This window comes from Jatropha curcas, chromosome 1 (assembly GCF_041381405.1).
Source record: "Jatropha curcas cultivar XTBG-Jc1 chromosome 1, XTBG_Jcur_1.0, whole genome shotgun sequence".
Lineage (NCBI taxonomy): Eukaryota > Viridiplantae > Streptophyta > Magnoliopsida > Malpighiales > Euphorbiaceae > Jatropha > Jatropha curcas.
In genome coordinates, this window is record NC_143151.1 from 3,392,488 (window position 1) to 3,409,002 (window position 16,515).

A 16,515-nucleotide genomic window follows, 5' to 3' on the forward strand; every position below is an offset into this window, starting at 1 on the left:
ATAGCTTTTATTGTGACAGCCTCAATAAGAAATCTCAAAATTTTCAACTATTCCAATTGCAATTTGAGGAAAAAAAAGCTTCAAAATATGGCAAGGTTACGCACCAAAGGGATAGACATATGAATAATAGTAATTAAATGTAAGTTTAGATTTAGTTTAATTGATTTTTTATCCTCCTTGATTTAGTGCATAGTTAATTTTGTTTATATGTTATTTATATTTGTCAGTAACTTTATCTTTCGGGAATCTGTATTCTTTGTTTATGCTTTTAATATTTTTAGTTTAACATAAAAGTATCCACGTTAAATTATTAAATTTTTTTTCCTTATCTATCTATTATTTTATTGTATATTATCCACATTGAATTATTTAAATTCTAGAACTTTATATTTTATATAGAATTATCAAAGATAAAAAATAGTTTTTGAATTATAAATTCTAACTAAAACTTTGCTAGACTAATTGAAATTTATAATTATTTTAGATAAACTAATGGCATTATAATTTTTATATACACGAAAATTTAGTAAATCAATCCGTGGAAAAATGAATCTTATAATATATACTAAATATGATTGATATATTAGAAATACATATTGTTTATAAATTATAAATTGGCAAAGTAACCACGTAAAATGCGAGCTTTCATCTAGTAGTGAATATAATCCAAATAAAGGTTGATTAGCTTTTTTGATGTATTGTTGTACTGTTGTTGATGAGTATTGATGTTTTGACCAAATTATTTTACTTAAACTCACAGTGTCGAAAGCTCAGACATACAGAAAGCATGTTGATTAACAATACTGATACAATTAAAATATCTAATACGATTAATTAATAAAGAAGAAAGTGGAATTACATCAACTACAAAATACACATTAATTAATAAAGTTCATAAAATCTTTAATATGATTTACAATTATAATTATAGTGAATATCTACCTTGAGAAAGATGCATTTTCATAGGAAACTGCAAATATTAATTCGGGGCTATTATGTAGTTGATGGATAACCCTATGCCCACAAATCCCCTGATAGGTCGTTTTTTGTGCAAAAGCTAGCTTTTGGTTAGACCGAACTAGATGTTAGAGGGAGTCCAAGACATGAAAAAGATTATTTTAGCACGACAAAGATTAAACCTTTTCTCATATGCATCTTGTAAGATCAAAGGTAGCAAATGATATTTTACGAATTTATGTGCTCAAGATAAATATGTGCTAAAATTATAAAATATAGATATGAATCAATCTCTATCAAACTAAACAAAATGAATCGAATAACTATCCTTACTACAATACTTAAAAAAACCATCCCTACTATAGATAATACATTCTCTGTTGGGATAATTATTTTTTTTCAAAAAAAAAAAATGAATCAAATAAGAAATACATTCTCTACCTAATACATTCGTTGATGATGGGTTGCAATCTGTTTTTCATGATGTAATTTATAGATGATAAGAGATAATGATCTAATCGCTAAATTTTAAGTAGAATTCAAACTTCAAATAATAATTTGTTACAGTACATAATTTAATCTATATAGTGATTTTAGAAAATATTAAGACTCAATAAAATCACAGTAAAAAGATAAAAAAAAAAACTAAAAAGGAAAATATGAATACTGAATGGAGAAAGTACGTTGAACTTATTTTTTGATTTAGGATTATAGAAGTCTAGATATATAGATATAAAACATTCAATCAAATCATAATAAAATAAAATAAAATTTAAAGAAAATTCAAAATTTTGTGGAAAAAGACAAATAGGAATGCTAAATGCAGAGAGCTTCTTGAACTTATTTTTTTCTTCAGGATTATATATATATATATCTTAGTTAAATCTTTTACCAAAATAAAATTATACAATTATTTTTCATTTATAATATAATATTTTAAAATTAAATTATATTGTATAAATTTTTGAAAAGTAAAGAACAAATATTACTAATGATATCAAGATTTTTAAAATATTATTCGATAAATTTGTGAAGGATTCTATTTTATTAATTTAAATTTATTGAAGAAGCATTTTAGTTCGAGTTTCAAATTATAAAATATTTACTAGCTCAGTCAATAGTGGATTGTTACTTTTAAATTTTTTATCCTTTATTATTGTTTTTGTCATTTTTTTCCAATTAAAAAACATTCATTCCTTTATTTACGTCAATTCTCGAAACATATTTACATTAATTTTTCTAAACTAATGTAAATGGATGAGGTTTAAATCAAAATTTTAAAACTGCTAATACACATTCAATTTGACCCCTGAATTTTAATTGTTATTAAATTTTGAATAAATATTATCTTTTTGGACTTTGAGACACAAACTTTGAGTTTGTGGTCATTTAGCCCATTTAAAAAAAAAAAATTTCAAATATTAAGTTTTTCCATTTAAAACAAGAAAAAATTTAAAATCAGAAATTTTGAATATTTTAAACCTGTTTGGCAAAATTATTTATTTTAGTAGTTGTTAGTCTATTCCAACAACTAAAATTTCATCAAACCTTAAAAAAAGAAAAATGCATCTTTTCATAGTATGCTTTCTCAAACTCCAAATACTAGTATAAACATTATCTTATCAAACACAATAAATAATAAAAGTATTGTTTTGACTAAAGTCACATGAAAAGTTATTTTCAAATAACGCCTTTAAAAATATATGAAATGCAAAATACTAATTATTATCTTGTTCATTTTCGAGAATGTGATTGAATGGTGTATATTATTAAAGAAAATGACTACAAGTGGACCGCACTTTCGGTCTTTTTTTTTTTTTTTTTAATGAAAATTTGATTGAATAAGAGAAGAAAATTGCACTCCAAAATTGAAACATAGAATTGCAATATTGTGAAGGTGAGAGCTCATTTATATTTGTAACTCTTACATGTGTAATTGCATGACCTACACAACGAGTCTTTGACCTTACGATGCTTAATATGAAAGATCACTCTCTTTGAGAAAAAGAGGGAAAAGGAAAGAAGATGAAAGAGGTGAAGAAGAAGGAACAATGTGGTGGAAAAAAGCATAGCATAATTTGAAGAAAGCTTTTTTAAATTGGAATCTAGAAGATCCCATGTTTCAACTTTCAACAATAATTTCTTTTCCTCCCTATATTATATTCTTTTTCTTTTGGAATCAGAACATATATATAGTGTTCTCAACCTTTTCCTTTTGGATAATTCATGAATTTTTTAATTAATTTAAGCGGCATAATTAAGAACCAATTTTAATTTTCACATATATTAAGATATATATAAAGAAAAGGAAATAAAAACACTTATAAACAAATAAATTTTTGAATTTCTAATTTGTTGATTCAATGTGTTTTTAGCGATTTGAGAATCGAGTGCTATTACAAAATTATAATCTAAATGCTAAAAATTGAAAATTTTTAAGCTTTATTAGTACCTAATCTTTGAAATAATTTATATTTAATCATTAATCGATGGTCGGAATTTAAAAAAAACATCAAGGTTTTTTTTTTTTCTTTTTTTTTTTGCCAATGTAGAATGTAATTTATATATTAGAGATAATGTTTGAAAGTTGATGGGGACATTGCATTTAGGGGGTAAAGGCCTTTTGTAGACAGATACTGTGATTGAATCAATAGATTAAGAAGAAACCAAAAAGAATTTATTGAATGAAGTTGCTCTTGATTGCTCCTACTCCTCCCATTTTGATTTTGACTAAACAATGAACATATATGTCTATAGCACAAATTGCTTTCTCTCTTATCATTTAAAAATCATTACATTTGCTTTTTTTTTTTTTTTTTCCATTTGAGCATTCGGGAAGAAATTAGAACAAATTCGTATATACACTTACCATTGAACTATATCTTAATATAAAAAAAATTATTATATTTGTCAAATGATAAAATAAAGCCAATGGTCATAGCCGATGTATTCTACAAATCCATTTCATTGGAATTTTGTAACGATTACCTAAATGCCTTATTATAAAAAATTGAAATAATATGTGTGGGGCTCAAAACATACTAGTATTTGTTTGCAAAATAATAAGAAAAAAACTGGTCTGAAATTTGAAGATATCTCTTTGCCTATCCAATCATACTTAATGGCCCAGACCCCTCTATGTAAGGCCTCTTTAATGGTACCAATTTAAACGACCTGTCGTAGGGAGACACCCGGGGAGTATACCCCGAAGCCTTACAGCCATGCTTTTTTGTTTATGTATATTTATTTATTTGAAGATTCAATAAGACGGAATAATGCCATCGATTATACAAGAAGGCATAATTTTTTTCTTAACTAATTAAATTGATAAAAATTCTTATAGTTTAAAAGACTTCAATATGAAACTTCTTACTCCCGATTAAGTTTTTATAATCATTTATACTATGTAAATACGAGAATTACATGTGAGAATGAAAGGGAATAATAAGATTTTTTAAAATGTTTTTAATAAAATTTGATTCTAAAATATCTATAAGCATTGACCAATTAAATTTTTTAATTTTAAAAATATATTTAACATTTCGTTGTAATATTTCATTATAATTTAAAAGATTTCATTAGGAGAGAGATAAGGAATAAGAAAAAAAAATAATAAAAAAATTTAATTTTATATTTAATTATAATTTAAAAGATTTTAAATGACCAATTAAAATTTGTAATTTATACATCTATTAAAAATATATATTTAATATTTATTGTTATATTGGATTATAACGAAAAAATTTTAAAAGTTTAAAAGTTTAAAAAATATATATATAATATTTGATTATAATGTTTAACTATAATTTGAAGATTTTTCCTTTCAAAAAAAAAATAGTTTGAAGATTTTAATTTTTTTCTAAAAGCAAAATTTTTTTATTTTTTATTTTTTGAGTATTGGGGAGAGAATTAGAAGTTGAGTCTGTTATCAACTCGTACATGCACTTACTATTAGGCTGTCCATTGACATGTAAAAATAAAATATCTTTTTTTACCTTTTTGTTCTTCAATGATTGGATATTATTTCCATATTTGGTGTGCTCTAATGGGTTCATGGGAAGTAGGAAGATTGTGATTATAGATCCTGAATCTGCTGGGAGATACCTTCTGAAGATAAAATGAATCAATGTGGATGATTATGCAATAGGAAAACCGGGGCTTGAGGTGGGTGTCGTCTAAGAAATTCTTTTGGGCAGGTTGTATATATTTTTTATAATTCAGTTGGTATTTTGAATTTGAATGAAGTAGAAGTTATCGTTTTTTTCTCTGCTGTAGAGCTTTATTGAATCCTTAAATATAATTTTTATCCTTTAATTATTAAATTTGACTCTCGAAATGCTTTAAATTGGATTTTTCAGAAACAAAAATGGTTGTAGCATTGCTAGGAAAGATTCAACAAATTTAATATGATAACATCCCAAATGAATCAAGTGGAGTTAAAACACATTAACAAAGCAGGTATCAGCTTGTAGATTGGTTGGTAAAAGAGAAGGTTGAGGCAGCAAATCAATTCTTGACTTAGATCTAATGTTGGATGTTAGGCTTTTTCGCATTTCCTCAAAATTTTATGCTGCTTCAATTCCATTTCTCACCTCAAGCAGAAATGGTAATTACCTTTGTTGTAGATGTTCATTTAATTGGTAATTAATTAAATAATTATTAAAATAACCATTCAATTTTAGTCCGTGCAAGACATGCGTCCACAACTCATTTTACTCATAATTTCAACGCCACGTCGTTGGTTGTTTTTTGATCTTTTGCCATTTTCACAAACTGCGCGAACCCATCATCGACCATCGTTCGCTAACATGCTGAAATACATAATCGTACCAACTGATGTCGTTTGAGTCGATCACAAATCTTATTAAGTTGACATTTTTTGAAAACGACAGCCCTTACGATGAATTGTCGAATTATGATAATAATGCAATGTATAAACGACATTCGTTTTTCAATTTCAAAAAAAAAAAAAAAAAAAAACTAAACTTGAGGATAGTATATCTTAGATCGTTAAGATAGGACTAACGAAACTCTAATTCCATATAATTACCCAATAAGCAACTTTAATTAAATTTAAATACCAAAACTAAAAGTAAATAAAATAAATGAATCCAATTATTAATTGAACTGCACGTAATTAATCGATTATATTTTCATTTTAAAACAAGAAATGTAAAATTAAAGACAAAAAAGAAAAAAAAAATACTCATCTTTTCCTTTCTTCAGATCCGAAGAATTCTCTATCTAATCTCATCTCCATCTCCATGGATGGAGAGAAGCAGAAACAAAGAAAAACAAAATAAACAAAATCAAAAGAAAGAAGAAAACCAAGAAAAATAAAATGTCTACTACTACACAGCAAAGATTCCCGCAAACAGGCTTTAGAAAGACAATAATATGGATCTTTGTCGTTCTTGGAATGCTTTACATTGTTTACTCATCTCATCTTCTTTTAAACAAAGATCGCAAATGTATTAGTCATGAAAAAGATCTTGCATTCCTTAACAACATGACCACATCAATCCACATCAATGAGCAAGAACGACAGCAAGACACTTTAGACCCAATTTTACTTCCTCAAAAGTCACAAACTTACAATACAGAGCTCAAACATATCGTTTTTGGAATAGCTGCATCCGCCAATCTATGGGAAAAAAGAAAAGAATATGTCAAAATTTGGTGGAGACCTAAAGAGACTAGAGGTATAGTTTGGATTGATAAAAAGGTAAGAAGTAGAAGAAATGAAGGATTGCCTGAAATAAGAGTTTCTGCAGATACATCAAAATTTAAGTACTCTAATAGACAAGGTGACAGATCTGCAATAAGGATTTCAAGGGTTGTTTCTGAGACATTAAGGCTTGGATTAAAAGATGTCAGGTGGTTTGTAATGGGAGATGATGATACAGTTTTTGTTGTTGATAATGTGGTTAGAATTCTTTCTAAATTTGATCATAGGCAATTTTATTATATTGGTAGCTCTTCTGAGAGTCATCTTCAGAATATATATTTCTCTTATGCTATGGCTTACGGAGGGGGCGGATTTGCGATAAGTTTCCCTTTGGCTCAAGAGTTGGCCAAGATGCAAGATACTTGCATTCAGAGATATCCTGGATTGTATGGAAGTGATGATAGAATTCAGGCTTGTATGGCTGAGATAGGAGTGCCACTCACCAGGGAAGCAGGGTTTCATCAGGTATATTTCAGCTGTTGTTTATAAATGTAAGATAACCAAAATTTACTTTTCTAGCATGAATTTGATATTTTCTAGTCATAAAGCTTTAAAACAACCATACAGCAAGCTCTTGTTTTCCATCAGCATCTAAAAATGGTGCTTTTTTTGGAAATGCAGGTGCAAATAAACTGTCCAAGTCTTTTTAACTTTTTGGTGATTGTATTTGGAGGCAGAGTACCTAATTAGTGATTTTTGACTGTGTTTATGCAGTACGATGTATATGGAGACCTTTTAGGTCTTTTAGGAGCACATCCTGTGACTCCAATGGCATCTCTACATCACCTTGATGTGGTAGAACCAGTGTTTCCTGGTATGACTAGAGCTAAAGCTATACAACACCTATTTGAATCTGTCAAGCTCGACTCAGCTAGCATAATGCAGCAATCCATCTGCTACGATACCAAAAGGTACTGGTCAATCTCAGTGTCTTGGGGATTTGTTGTTCAAATATGGAGAGGAGTGGTTTCTCCTAGAGAGCTTGAGATGCCAACAAGAACATTTCTTAATTGGTACCGAAAAGCTGATTATACTGCATATGCATTCAACACAAGGCCTGTAACAAAGCACCCGTGTTTGAAGCCTTTTGTTTTTTACATGACCACTTCTAAGTATGATCGAGCTAGGAAACAAACAGTCGGAGTCTACTCTCGCCACAGAGCTCGTCCTCCTTTTTGCCGGTGGAGGATGGCATCTCCAGAAAAAATTAACTCTATTGTAGTATTGAAGAGGCCAGATATTAATCGGTGGCAGCAGGTAAGGTGTTCGAAAACCTTGTAAAATTCACAATGCAATACTTTGAACTAGTATATTTTGTTTTTATGTTCTTTTTCATGTTTCAAAGAATTGGTCATGCAAAAAAACTAATTCCAAGGAAGTAAAAATTTACTCCTTCATTTCTTTTGCTATTCTTGAAGCTATTACTAACTGCATCACAATTTCTTTTGCAGTCACCAAGAAGGGATTGCTGCAGAGTTCTGCCAACGAACAGACCCTCAACTATGTACTTATGGGTGGGCAATTGCCGAGACGGTGAGATTAGTGGTTTATAATAGCAGTGAGGAACCTATACTTCATCTTTCCCAAAGATTGCCCAATGCATTCAAGAATAAATATCAAATCAAGGGTATCAATGGAAATAGAACTCAGAACATCAATTTTTATATCAGATTTTCAATTCACATCACCGAGTAGAAAATTTACCTACAAATTTTCATTCTTTGATCTATTCCATCTATGTAAATTTGATACAAGTTCACCAGCAATCCTAGCTTTTGCTAAGAAATTTTTAGATGCTACAAGTTGTCTTTTATCTAGTCTTACACTTTCATAGAACGAACAACTCATGCACTCTTGGTATCAAAACTATTCATTTGTAATGTTCACCATTTCTCCTAGTAAACCACAGATTTACCGTCAACCGGTTTTACTTACAGGATGAGCTTCCATTTCATTATTTGCTGCTGTGGCATTCTGAGGAACAGATGCAACTGGTGATCTAGCAGATGCCAAGATGGCGAGTTCGACATGATTATTATCGACAGGCTCTGGCATCTCAACACGATGTATTGCCATAATCTTGCCATCCTTCATCTCCAGGTTTACTGCTTTCAAAAATACACAAATAATTAGTGAATATGAAAAATAAAAGTGATTTCTATCACTAAATTATTCATTTTAATTATTAAGTTGTCAATTTTCTCACCTAGAGTAGATAAGAAAATGAATCATATTAAGTTAGATTATGGAAAAAAAGAGGTACTTTTTATCTCCTTCACTCAATCCCCCAATTTAATCCAGAGATGGAGAGAAATTTAACACAGAGATGGAAGAAATTTTAATCCCCCAATTTAATGATTTTCTTTCCCCAACTCCTCATTGATTCAAAAATCCACTGCGTATATGGTTTGTTCTTGCACCAATAAAATTCAAATTAACAATTGTAAGAAATCCCAAAAAAGAAAACCCAAAAATTGACGTTGAAGATACTACTAAAATCGGATTTTGAGAATATTTTCTCATGAATCTTGAAGAATAATTTCTCACTTCCAAAAATAAGCAATCAATAACCCGGTAATAGACAAGAAATATATCTGATCAAGAAACCATTACAACAAATAGAACCCAGAAATCAATTAAAGAAATAAGAACAATGAAAACCAGAAAAGGGTTTTATTGAAATCTTTGAAATACGAGTACCTGGGTAAGAGAACCACCAGAGAGTGAAGAGGCAGAGCAAGACAAGAGCAGGAATGGCATGGACCAACTTCTCAGAGGCGAATCTTGAGTATGTAATGTCCTTATTATCTCTCTTGTAGACAGGAAGTTGGGCAGATTCATCCATTTTTGAGCTTCTTGGAGAGTATTTGGCTGCTTGTTGAATAGGCAGTGTCACTTTGATCACACAGTTCTCTTCTGGTGCTCGAGATGAGCTTGTAGGCCTCTGCTGCATTTAGTGAGAGGATAAAGATAAAGAGAGAAAATTAGAATTTTTGGCGAACAAGGGGTGAGTGACAAGAAAGGGTAACTGGATTCTTTTTGGAGGGCATTGCTCTTGGTCGTGCTGTTGTGGGATTCAGTTTCTAATTAGTTGGGTTTTTAACGACTTGACCTTTTAGGCGGGAAATTACTTGCACGTGCAAGTCACGTGATTAACTTAATAACCTTGTTCTTGGAATGAGCAGTAGTCGGAACTAACAAAAACCGAACCGATTCGGATTGAATTAGGTCTTTAACAGTGGTAACCCAACGGTTTTTGGTTCGGATTTGGTTTCATACAGTAGCTAGGGGTGAGCAATTTGCTGATAAAACTAAAAATTCAAACCGTACTTAGTAATTTTGATTTGGTTCGGCTGTCAATAGATTAATTTTAGTTTTGATTAGTTACTTATAAATATTAATTTAGTTTTTCGGTTATGGTGTGGTTAGTCTGAAAAAAACTTTGGTCAAGCCAAATTAACCAAATTAGTACTCAAGATATTTTTCTCTTTTTTTTTGTCAAAACATTACATTTTTACCCCCATATTAAAATAAAACCAAGAGTAAAAACTATTATTTGTATAATTTTTGTGACGGATGACAACAATATGGTATAACTTTTGAGATCATTGACAAAGAAAATCATGCTTAATGGGTTACTAACCGTAATTTTGTAATTGAAAGTTTAATAAATGCTTCTTTTAATGTTAATTATATTAATTGTTATTTGGATAGTTGGATTTAGATATGACTGTCTTTGTAATTTTTGTTTTGACACTTGTGACTTGTTGGATTAATTAATTAATTTTATTATTTATTTTTTTATTCTATAGATTTGTCTATAAATTTATAAATATATGTATATAATTGCTTTAAGAGTGCAAATTGTACGAAGACAGAAACACATATATTGACAAATTTTGCATTTAGATATTTTCTCGTAATCAGTTTGGATTAACCAACTGAAAATATTAATCCAGTTATTTGGATATTGCGGTTTTTTTGTAATAAAACTGCATATTATTTGGTTCGGTTATTTTCGATTTTATTTTAAATATAATTTGAATTGAATAATAATTTAATGAAATTCAGCTATATTTGAATTGAGTTATTCAGTTTGGATTGGTTCAGATTAACCAAACAGTAGCTAATTCTACAAGTTCTTTACTTGTCCATTATTTTTTTGTAGTTTATGTGCTGAAAATCTTATAATGTGATTCAGAAACTATAATGTAAAAATTTATAAATTACTCTTCTCGAATAAAAGTTAAATTATTCAATTTTATGCCTAAATATTCTCTTTGCAACCTAATTTTACCCGTTCTCAATTTTTTTTTTCCCATAAAATATTTATGTACAGACAATGTACAGAAAAATAAATAATGTAATATACAGAAAAATAAAGGAAAATGTTGAATATTAAAAATGGCTAATACAGAAAAATAAAGGAAAATGTTGAATATTAAAAATGGCTAAGTTCTATTGAATAGGAAATGGTTCCTACAGAGAGACATCTTCCGTACAAGACTGCCAGCTAACATGTACAGCAAGAGAAAAAGGGACAATTTTTGGGGGGGGGGGGGGGGGGGGGGGAGACAGAATTTTCCTGTGTGAGAGGGTCTTATGAAGAAACTACTGCCTGCTATCCCCATGATTACAAAAATTGATACCAGGCATCTCGTGTATTAACACTAGAAAGAAACACTATCGGCCATTATTTACTCTTCCGCATTAGACAGTGGAAACAACATTATGGGAGCCTTGGACTGGAGGAACATTATGGGAGTCTTGGACTGGAGGAACATTGTGGGAGCCTTGGACTGGAGGAGAGGTTACTGGCTCATATTTTTGGGAAGCCAAGTAATTCAGAGCCATAACCACATCTGTTATTGCAGGTCGCAGATTAGGCTGCTCCTGAACACACATTGCAGAAATGGCAAGAGCTTGGTACAATCCTCTCATAGGATATTGGCCTTGAAGCAAAGGGTCAACCATCCGTGAAAAGTTTCTCCTGTCTTTGAACATAGGTCTCGCCTGCAAAGAATTCGAGAGTTTTCGTAAGCCTCATCAATGATGTAACTCTTAGTTAATTTCTCTTCTTCAAACTAATAATCAGATAATTATACAATGACTGCCAAATTATCAGAAATAAGAATTAAGCTTCTAAAACACAGTCATCAAACAAATACTCCATCAAAGTCTACATTTCTGTTAATTCTTAGCCCATGACCTATTTGAAAGCTTGCAATAACTTGCAGAAATTAAAAAAGAGACCAAAAGACACGAAGAAATCTGTGTCAGTATGCATTGGAATTCATCAATTCAGCTAAAAGTTCCATTAACCATTTTTTCACTCGAAATAAAACAAAACAAAGTTGATGCCAGAGCCCTTTGATGTTCTAAGTTATGCAGTTCAAACTTTGTTGCATAACCACTATCCATCCAGAAAACAAGCAAAAACCTTATCTTTAAAAGACTTCTTAAGCATGGTACATAGTAAAGATATTCTAGCATTATCTAATCCTAAACTAATTACAAAAATTCAGAACTGATTTCAAAAGATAAAGATTACATAAGAGGGGAAAAGCAACCATAATTGGAACAATAAAAATCAGTCGGTTGCTTTCCAAATTCATCAGAAAGGAACCAAATGATGAGACTCAGAATTGAGCAACAGCATAATCATCACATGAATAGAGCACTCATTCAGACTCAAACATCAATCCATTAAGAGTTGTTCTTTTGATGATTGCTAGCAAGTAGCAACCAATCACAAGCCATCTAGAATCAAAACAATCCTATGATCCATATTAATCTGATTTGAAATGTTATCACAAAACAGGCAGTTTCACATAGTCTAACAAGAAACCTACACTAATACAATAACAAGGATATAAGCCATAAATTATCTTACCCAAGCTACAAGATTCTGCTCACCACGGTCCTTTGTCTCATCAATTGCTTTCCTGCCTGTGATGAGCTCCAAAAAGACCACCCCAAAGCTATAAACATCTGATTTAAATGTGAGCTGACCAGTCATCGCATAGTCTGGCGCACAATATCCATATGTACCCATAACCCTTGTAGAAACATGAGTGTTGTCACCACTGGGTCCCACTTTAGCTAAGCCAAAATCAGATAGCTTTGGATGATAGCCTTCACCAAGCAAAATGTTGGAGCATTTCAGATCACGATATATAACAGGGGGATTCATTTTTTCATGTAAGTACTCCAAACCCTGTGCTGCACCGGCTGCAATCTTCATTCTTGTGTTCCAATCAAGTGGTTTACTATTGCGACAAATATCTGTAAACAGAAAATAAAAATAAAATAAGACTCAAAGTACTTGTTAAGGTATTAAAGTAAGCAATCAAGATGGTAGGGCTGCATACCGTGCAAATGGTTCTCTAGAGATCCCAATGGCATGTACTCATAGACCAATAGCCTTTGATCTCCTTCAGCACAGTATCCAATTAATTTGACAAGATTTGGGTGATCCGCTAGACTTAATGTCAATACTTCAATTACAAACTCCCTAGTACCTTGAAGGCCATCTAGATCAAGTTGCTTAATAGCAACAACCTACATCAAATACAACAACAAAAATTAAAGCCTTGCTACTAATTACAAGAAAACTACAAATAAAGACAATATAAAAGGAGCACTATAGCAAAATACAATGAGTGAGTATTAAAAAGTCACTCAATATTATATCATATATACTCTATTTAGCTGAATATATTCAATGCAATTTTTAATATCAATGTACTCATTTGTACCAACCTGGTTGATTTTCTCCAAATAACCTTTGTAAACTTTGCCAAAACCTCCTTCCCCCAAGAAACAATCTTTCCTGAAATTGCCTGTTGCAGCTGCAAGTTCTTCAAAGGTAAATGTTTGTGCAAGCTTCCCTTTGTTTCTTGGGTCCTTGGTGACTGCATCCATCAAATCTGAATGATTGACATCCAAAGATAATCGATCATTTTTAGGAGCCTCCTCTGTGTTTACATTTGCACATGGCTTTACTTTCAATGATCCTGTAAAACAAATAAAAACACAAACCCAAAAATTTAGAGAAAAAAATTGTTAAAAATGAAAGGTAAATAAAAAAAAGACACAAAAAAAAGCACATGGAGAGAAAAAGCCCAAAAGAAATTATATGATTAAGGGTATAGAAAAGCCAAAGCCATCAAATTTGAAAGCAAACAAAGAACACGCCAAAGACAAAAAAAAAAAAACAATAGGAAAATAAAAAACAGAACACCCAAGGGAAGGTTTTGGAGCTTAGGTCCGATTTTACAAAAACAAAAAGAAACTAGTAATGTAACAACAACATATAATCCCAAACCAAGAAAACAAAAGATAAACTGCCTCTCCATGAACAATATGGAGAAAAGACTTCAATAAAAAAGAAAAAATATCACATTTTTGAGTCACTGATCATTTCAACCCATCTTAGCAAAAAATCAAAATTATCATTATCATTCAGTTTATTAATAATATTATTAATAATAATAACTATCAAATTGACATCCAAAGTACAAGAAATCATCAATTTTCGAAGATGAAAAAGGCAAGGGTCCCACACACACCGAAAGAAAAAGAAGAAACAAGAATTCAAACAATAAAAACAGGATTACATTACATTACATTTCAAAAATCAAAAACAAAACGTAAAAGAAAAACCCAGTTGATCACAAAATGTAAGATAAAATACCTGAAGTGGGTCGTGTTTGATCGTTGCGTTTATTGCTACTATTGATGCTGCTCTCTGATCGCTTGCTTGATTTTCCAGAGCAGCGAAAACAACCCATATCAATATTATTTCTGCTAGTAATAATATTTATCAATTTTTCTCTCTTTCTTTCCTCCTCCTTCTTCCTTCCTTTCTTGTCTATCAACAGAGAAAGGGAACAAAAAAAAAATATATGCAGAGAATGTATAGAGGGAGAAAGACAGAAATGAATGAGCTCCCTTACAATTTTAGGGGTTTTTATATTTTCTGTTTTCTATTATATTATATTCTCTTCTGCCCTGTTATAGTGGAAACAGAAGTACAGCGTTTGTTGCGAGGAAACCAATAAGAAACTTCCACTGAATGAAATAAGAGGAGGGTAAAACTGTTTACATGAATTGACCAATAGTACATTTGACACGTGGAAAACCAGGGGTTTTTTTTGTCAATAAGTTCAAGCAGCAGTGGCGTCGTCCTTTTGTCCGTTGTGTACTGGTGATGACGTGGCAATTGGGTGCTAGTTTCACAGTGATTTGGTGTACCAACAGATCTTTGTCATTTCTCTAGAAGCAATAAGATAAAAATAAAAAATATATCTACGTAATTATTTATTTTTAATGCATTACCTGCCCGTGACGTACGTAAATACACAGCTGCCATTAATCGCCGTCTGATTTTCGAAACGAGTGTTAACAAGTCAAATGCTTTTTTAAAAATTTGAAAAATGAAAAAATAAATACTGCTCACCTCACCGCCAAGTGGGACCCAACTGACAAAAATTCAAACGCGCTTTCGCATTTAAACACTTTTTAATGAATGGTGGTGATCGATCTATGCGTCCAGCTATAATCAACACCAGCACTACCGCAGAAGCCAAAACAGTCACGAGCCAATCAGATGCTTGAGTTTGTTTTGCGTTTTGATAGGAATGAGTGCACCAGATCGCCGTTGTGTTCAGATGATTTGACCGTTTTACCCTGACAAGGTAAACAACGGAAAGGAAAGTAGCAAGAAATTTGCAACTGTGGTTGGAAGGGTAAATGGTGAAAAACACAAAATTCAAAAACAGCCTATATCGTATCGCTTCCGCGTTTTTAACTGCTTCCAGTAAATGGAAGGTTAAGAAGCCGAGTAGGAGGTGCCTAATTATAAATTCTTACTTAAGGTATTTCTAAATTAATCAAAATCACTGCCTCATAGAATCTTCGTTGCCTAATAGAATCTTCTTTTATTTTAATTTGCAGGATCGATATATTTGTCTTCTTTGAGCATTCATTGTGTTCTTTTTTATATAAGTTTTTGAGTTTTGTTTTAATTTTTAAAATTTCAAAAATATATGTCTTTCTCTTATTATTATTTTTTTATAAATTTTTGAGTTTTTTAATTTTTTAAATTTCAAAAATATCTTTTATCTCTTTTTATTGTCATTATCTTATTTTTATTTTTATTTTTATTATTATTTTATTATTATTATCATCATTATGATAATCAACTCATCTTATCCAAAATAGAAAGAGAGTTTCAAATATTTTTAAATTCTAATTAGAAGCTTAGTTCGACTAAAGCAAAGTTTCAAATGCTGATATACCATTGCTTCTAATTTTTCATCTCGAGCTAATGTTAGCTCTTTTATATTTTTTCTCTTTTTAGTTTTTATATTTTTATGCTTGATCAATTTTACAGTAGGACTAAATTCTTGATTTCTAGTTTTTATTTGTTTATGAATTAAATATTATATATATATTATTTGTATTTACCTTCATTTTTCTCTCATATCCTACTGAATTTATTTTTGTGCTTTAAGGAAAGGATATTAAAAAAACAATATATGAAATAACATATGAGAATGATCGATGAAGTCTCATGCTTAGAACTAAATTAAATTAAGATAACTAAAATGGAATAAAAAATTAAGTAACAATTAGTTAAAGTTGCACTTGGTCACACAATAATTAAATTAAATTTAGTCAAGTTAAAAATTTTTCAATTAGGTATGAAAAATTGTAGGATCCATACTATGGTTAAAATTTTTATATAGAATTTAGACTTAAAAAATTTTTATTAAAAGCATTCATGTGGTAGGATTTTGTATCCTCTCAAATAAATTAAAAAGATA

At 30.4% G+C, this 16,515-nt stretch overlaps 3 protein-coding genes across 4 annotated transcripts; 1 reads left to right on the forward strand and 2 right to left on the reverse strand.

Annotated features, from left to right (window-relative positions):
- Positions 1-6,161: 6,161 nt before the first annotated feature.
- On the forward strand, positions 6,162-8,761 carry LOC105628343 (transferring glycosyl group transferase (DUF604)). Of its 2 annotated transcripts, XM_037638763.2 has the most exons (4): positions 6,162-7,150; positions 7,400-7,942; positions 8,137-8,218; positions 8,623-8,761. In XM_037638763.2, exons 1-4 carry the CDS (start codon positions 6,299-6,301, stop codon positions 8,625-8,627), a joined length of 1,482 nt encoding a protein of 493 aa, XP_037494691.1. In that variant the 5' UTR covers positions 6,162-6,298; the 3' UTR covers positions 8,628-8,761. The 2 variants fall into 2 exon arrangements, with proteins under 2 accessions (XP_037494691.1, XP_020532636.1); XM_020676977.3 differs by lacking the exon at positions 8,623-8,761 and having other exon boundaries at positions 8,137-8,487.
- On the reverse strand, positions 8,328-9,750 carry LOC105628342 (Serine/Threonine-kinase RLCKVII protein). The gene is made up of 2 exons (XM_012209736.4): positions 9,386-9,750; positions 8,328-8,790 (listed from the first exon to the last, which is right to left on the reverse strand). Exons 1-2 carry the CDS (start codon positions 9,636-9,638, stop codon positions 8,603-8,605), a joined length of 441 nt encoding a protein of 146 aa, XP_012065126.1. The 5' UTR covers positions 9,639-9,750; the 3' UTR covers positions 8,328-8,602.
- A 1,347-nt stretch (positions 9,751-11,097) lies between these two features.
- Positions 11,098-14,653, reverse strand: LOC105628170 (Protein kinase superfamily protein). Its single transcript, XM_012209534.4, has 5 exons — positions 14,382-14,653; positions 13,448-13,701; positions 13,057-13,246; positions 12,579-12,970; positions 11,098-11,698 (listed from the first exon to the last, which is right to left on the reverse strand). The coding sequence occupies exons 1-5, from the start codon at positions 14,476-14,478 to the stop codon at positions 11,396-11,398; spliced, it is 1,236 nt and encodes a 411-aa protein (XP_012064924.1). The 5' UTR covers positions 14,479-14,653; the 3' UTR covers positions 11,098-11,395.
- Between the last annotated feature and the right edge of the window lie 1,862 nt (positions 14,654-16,515).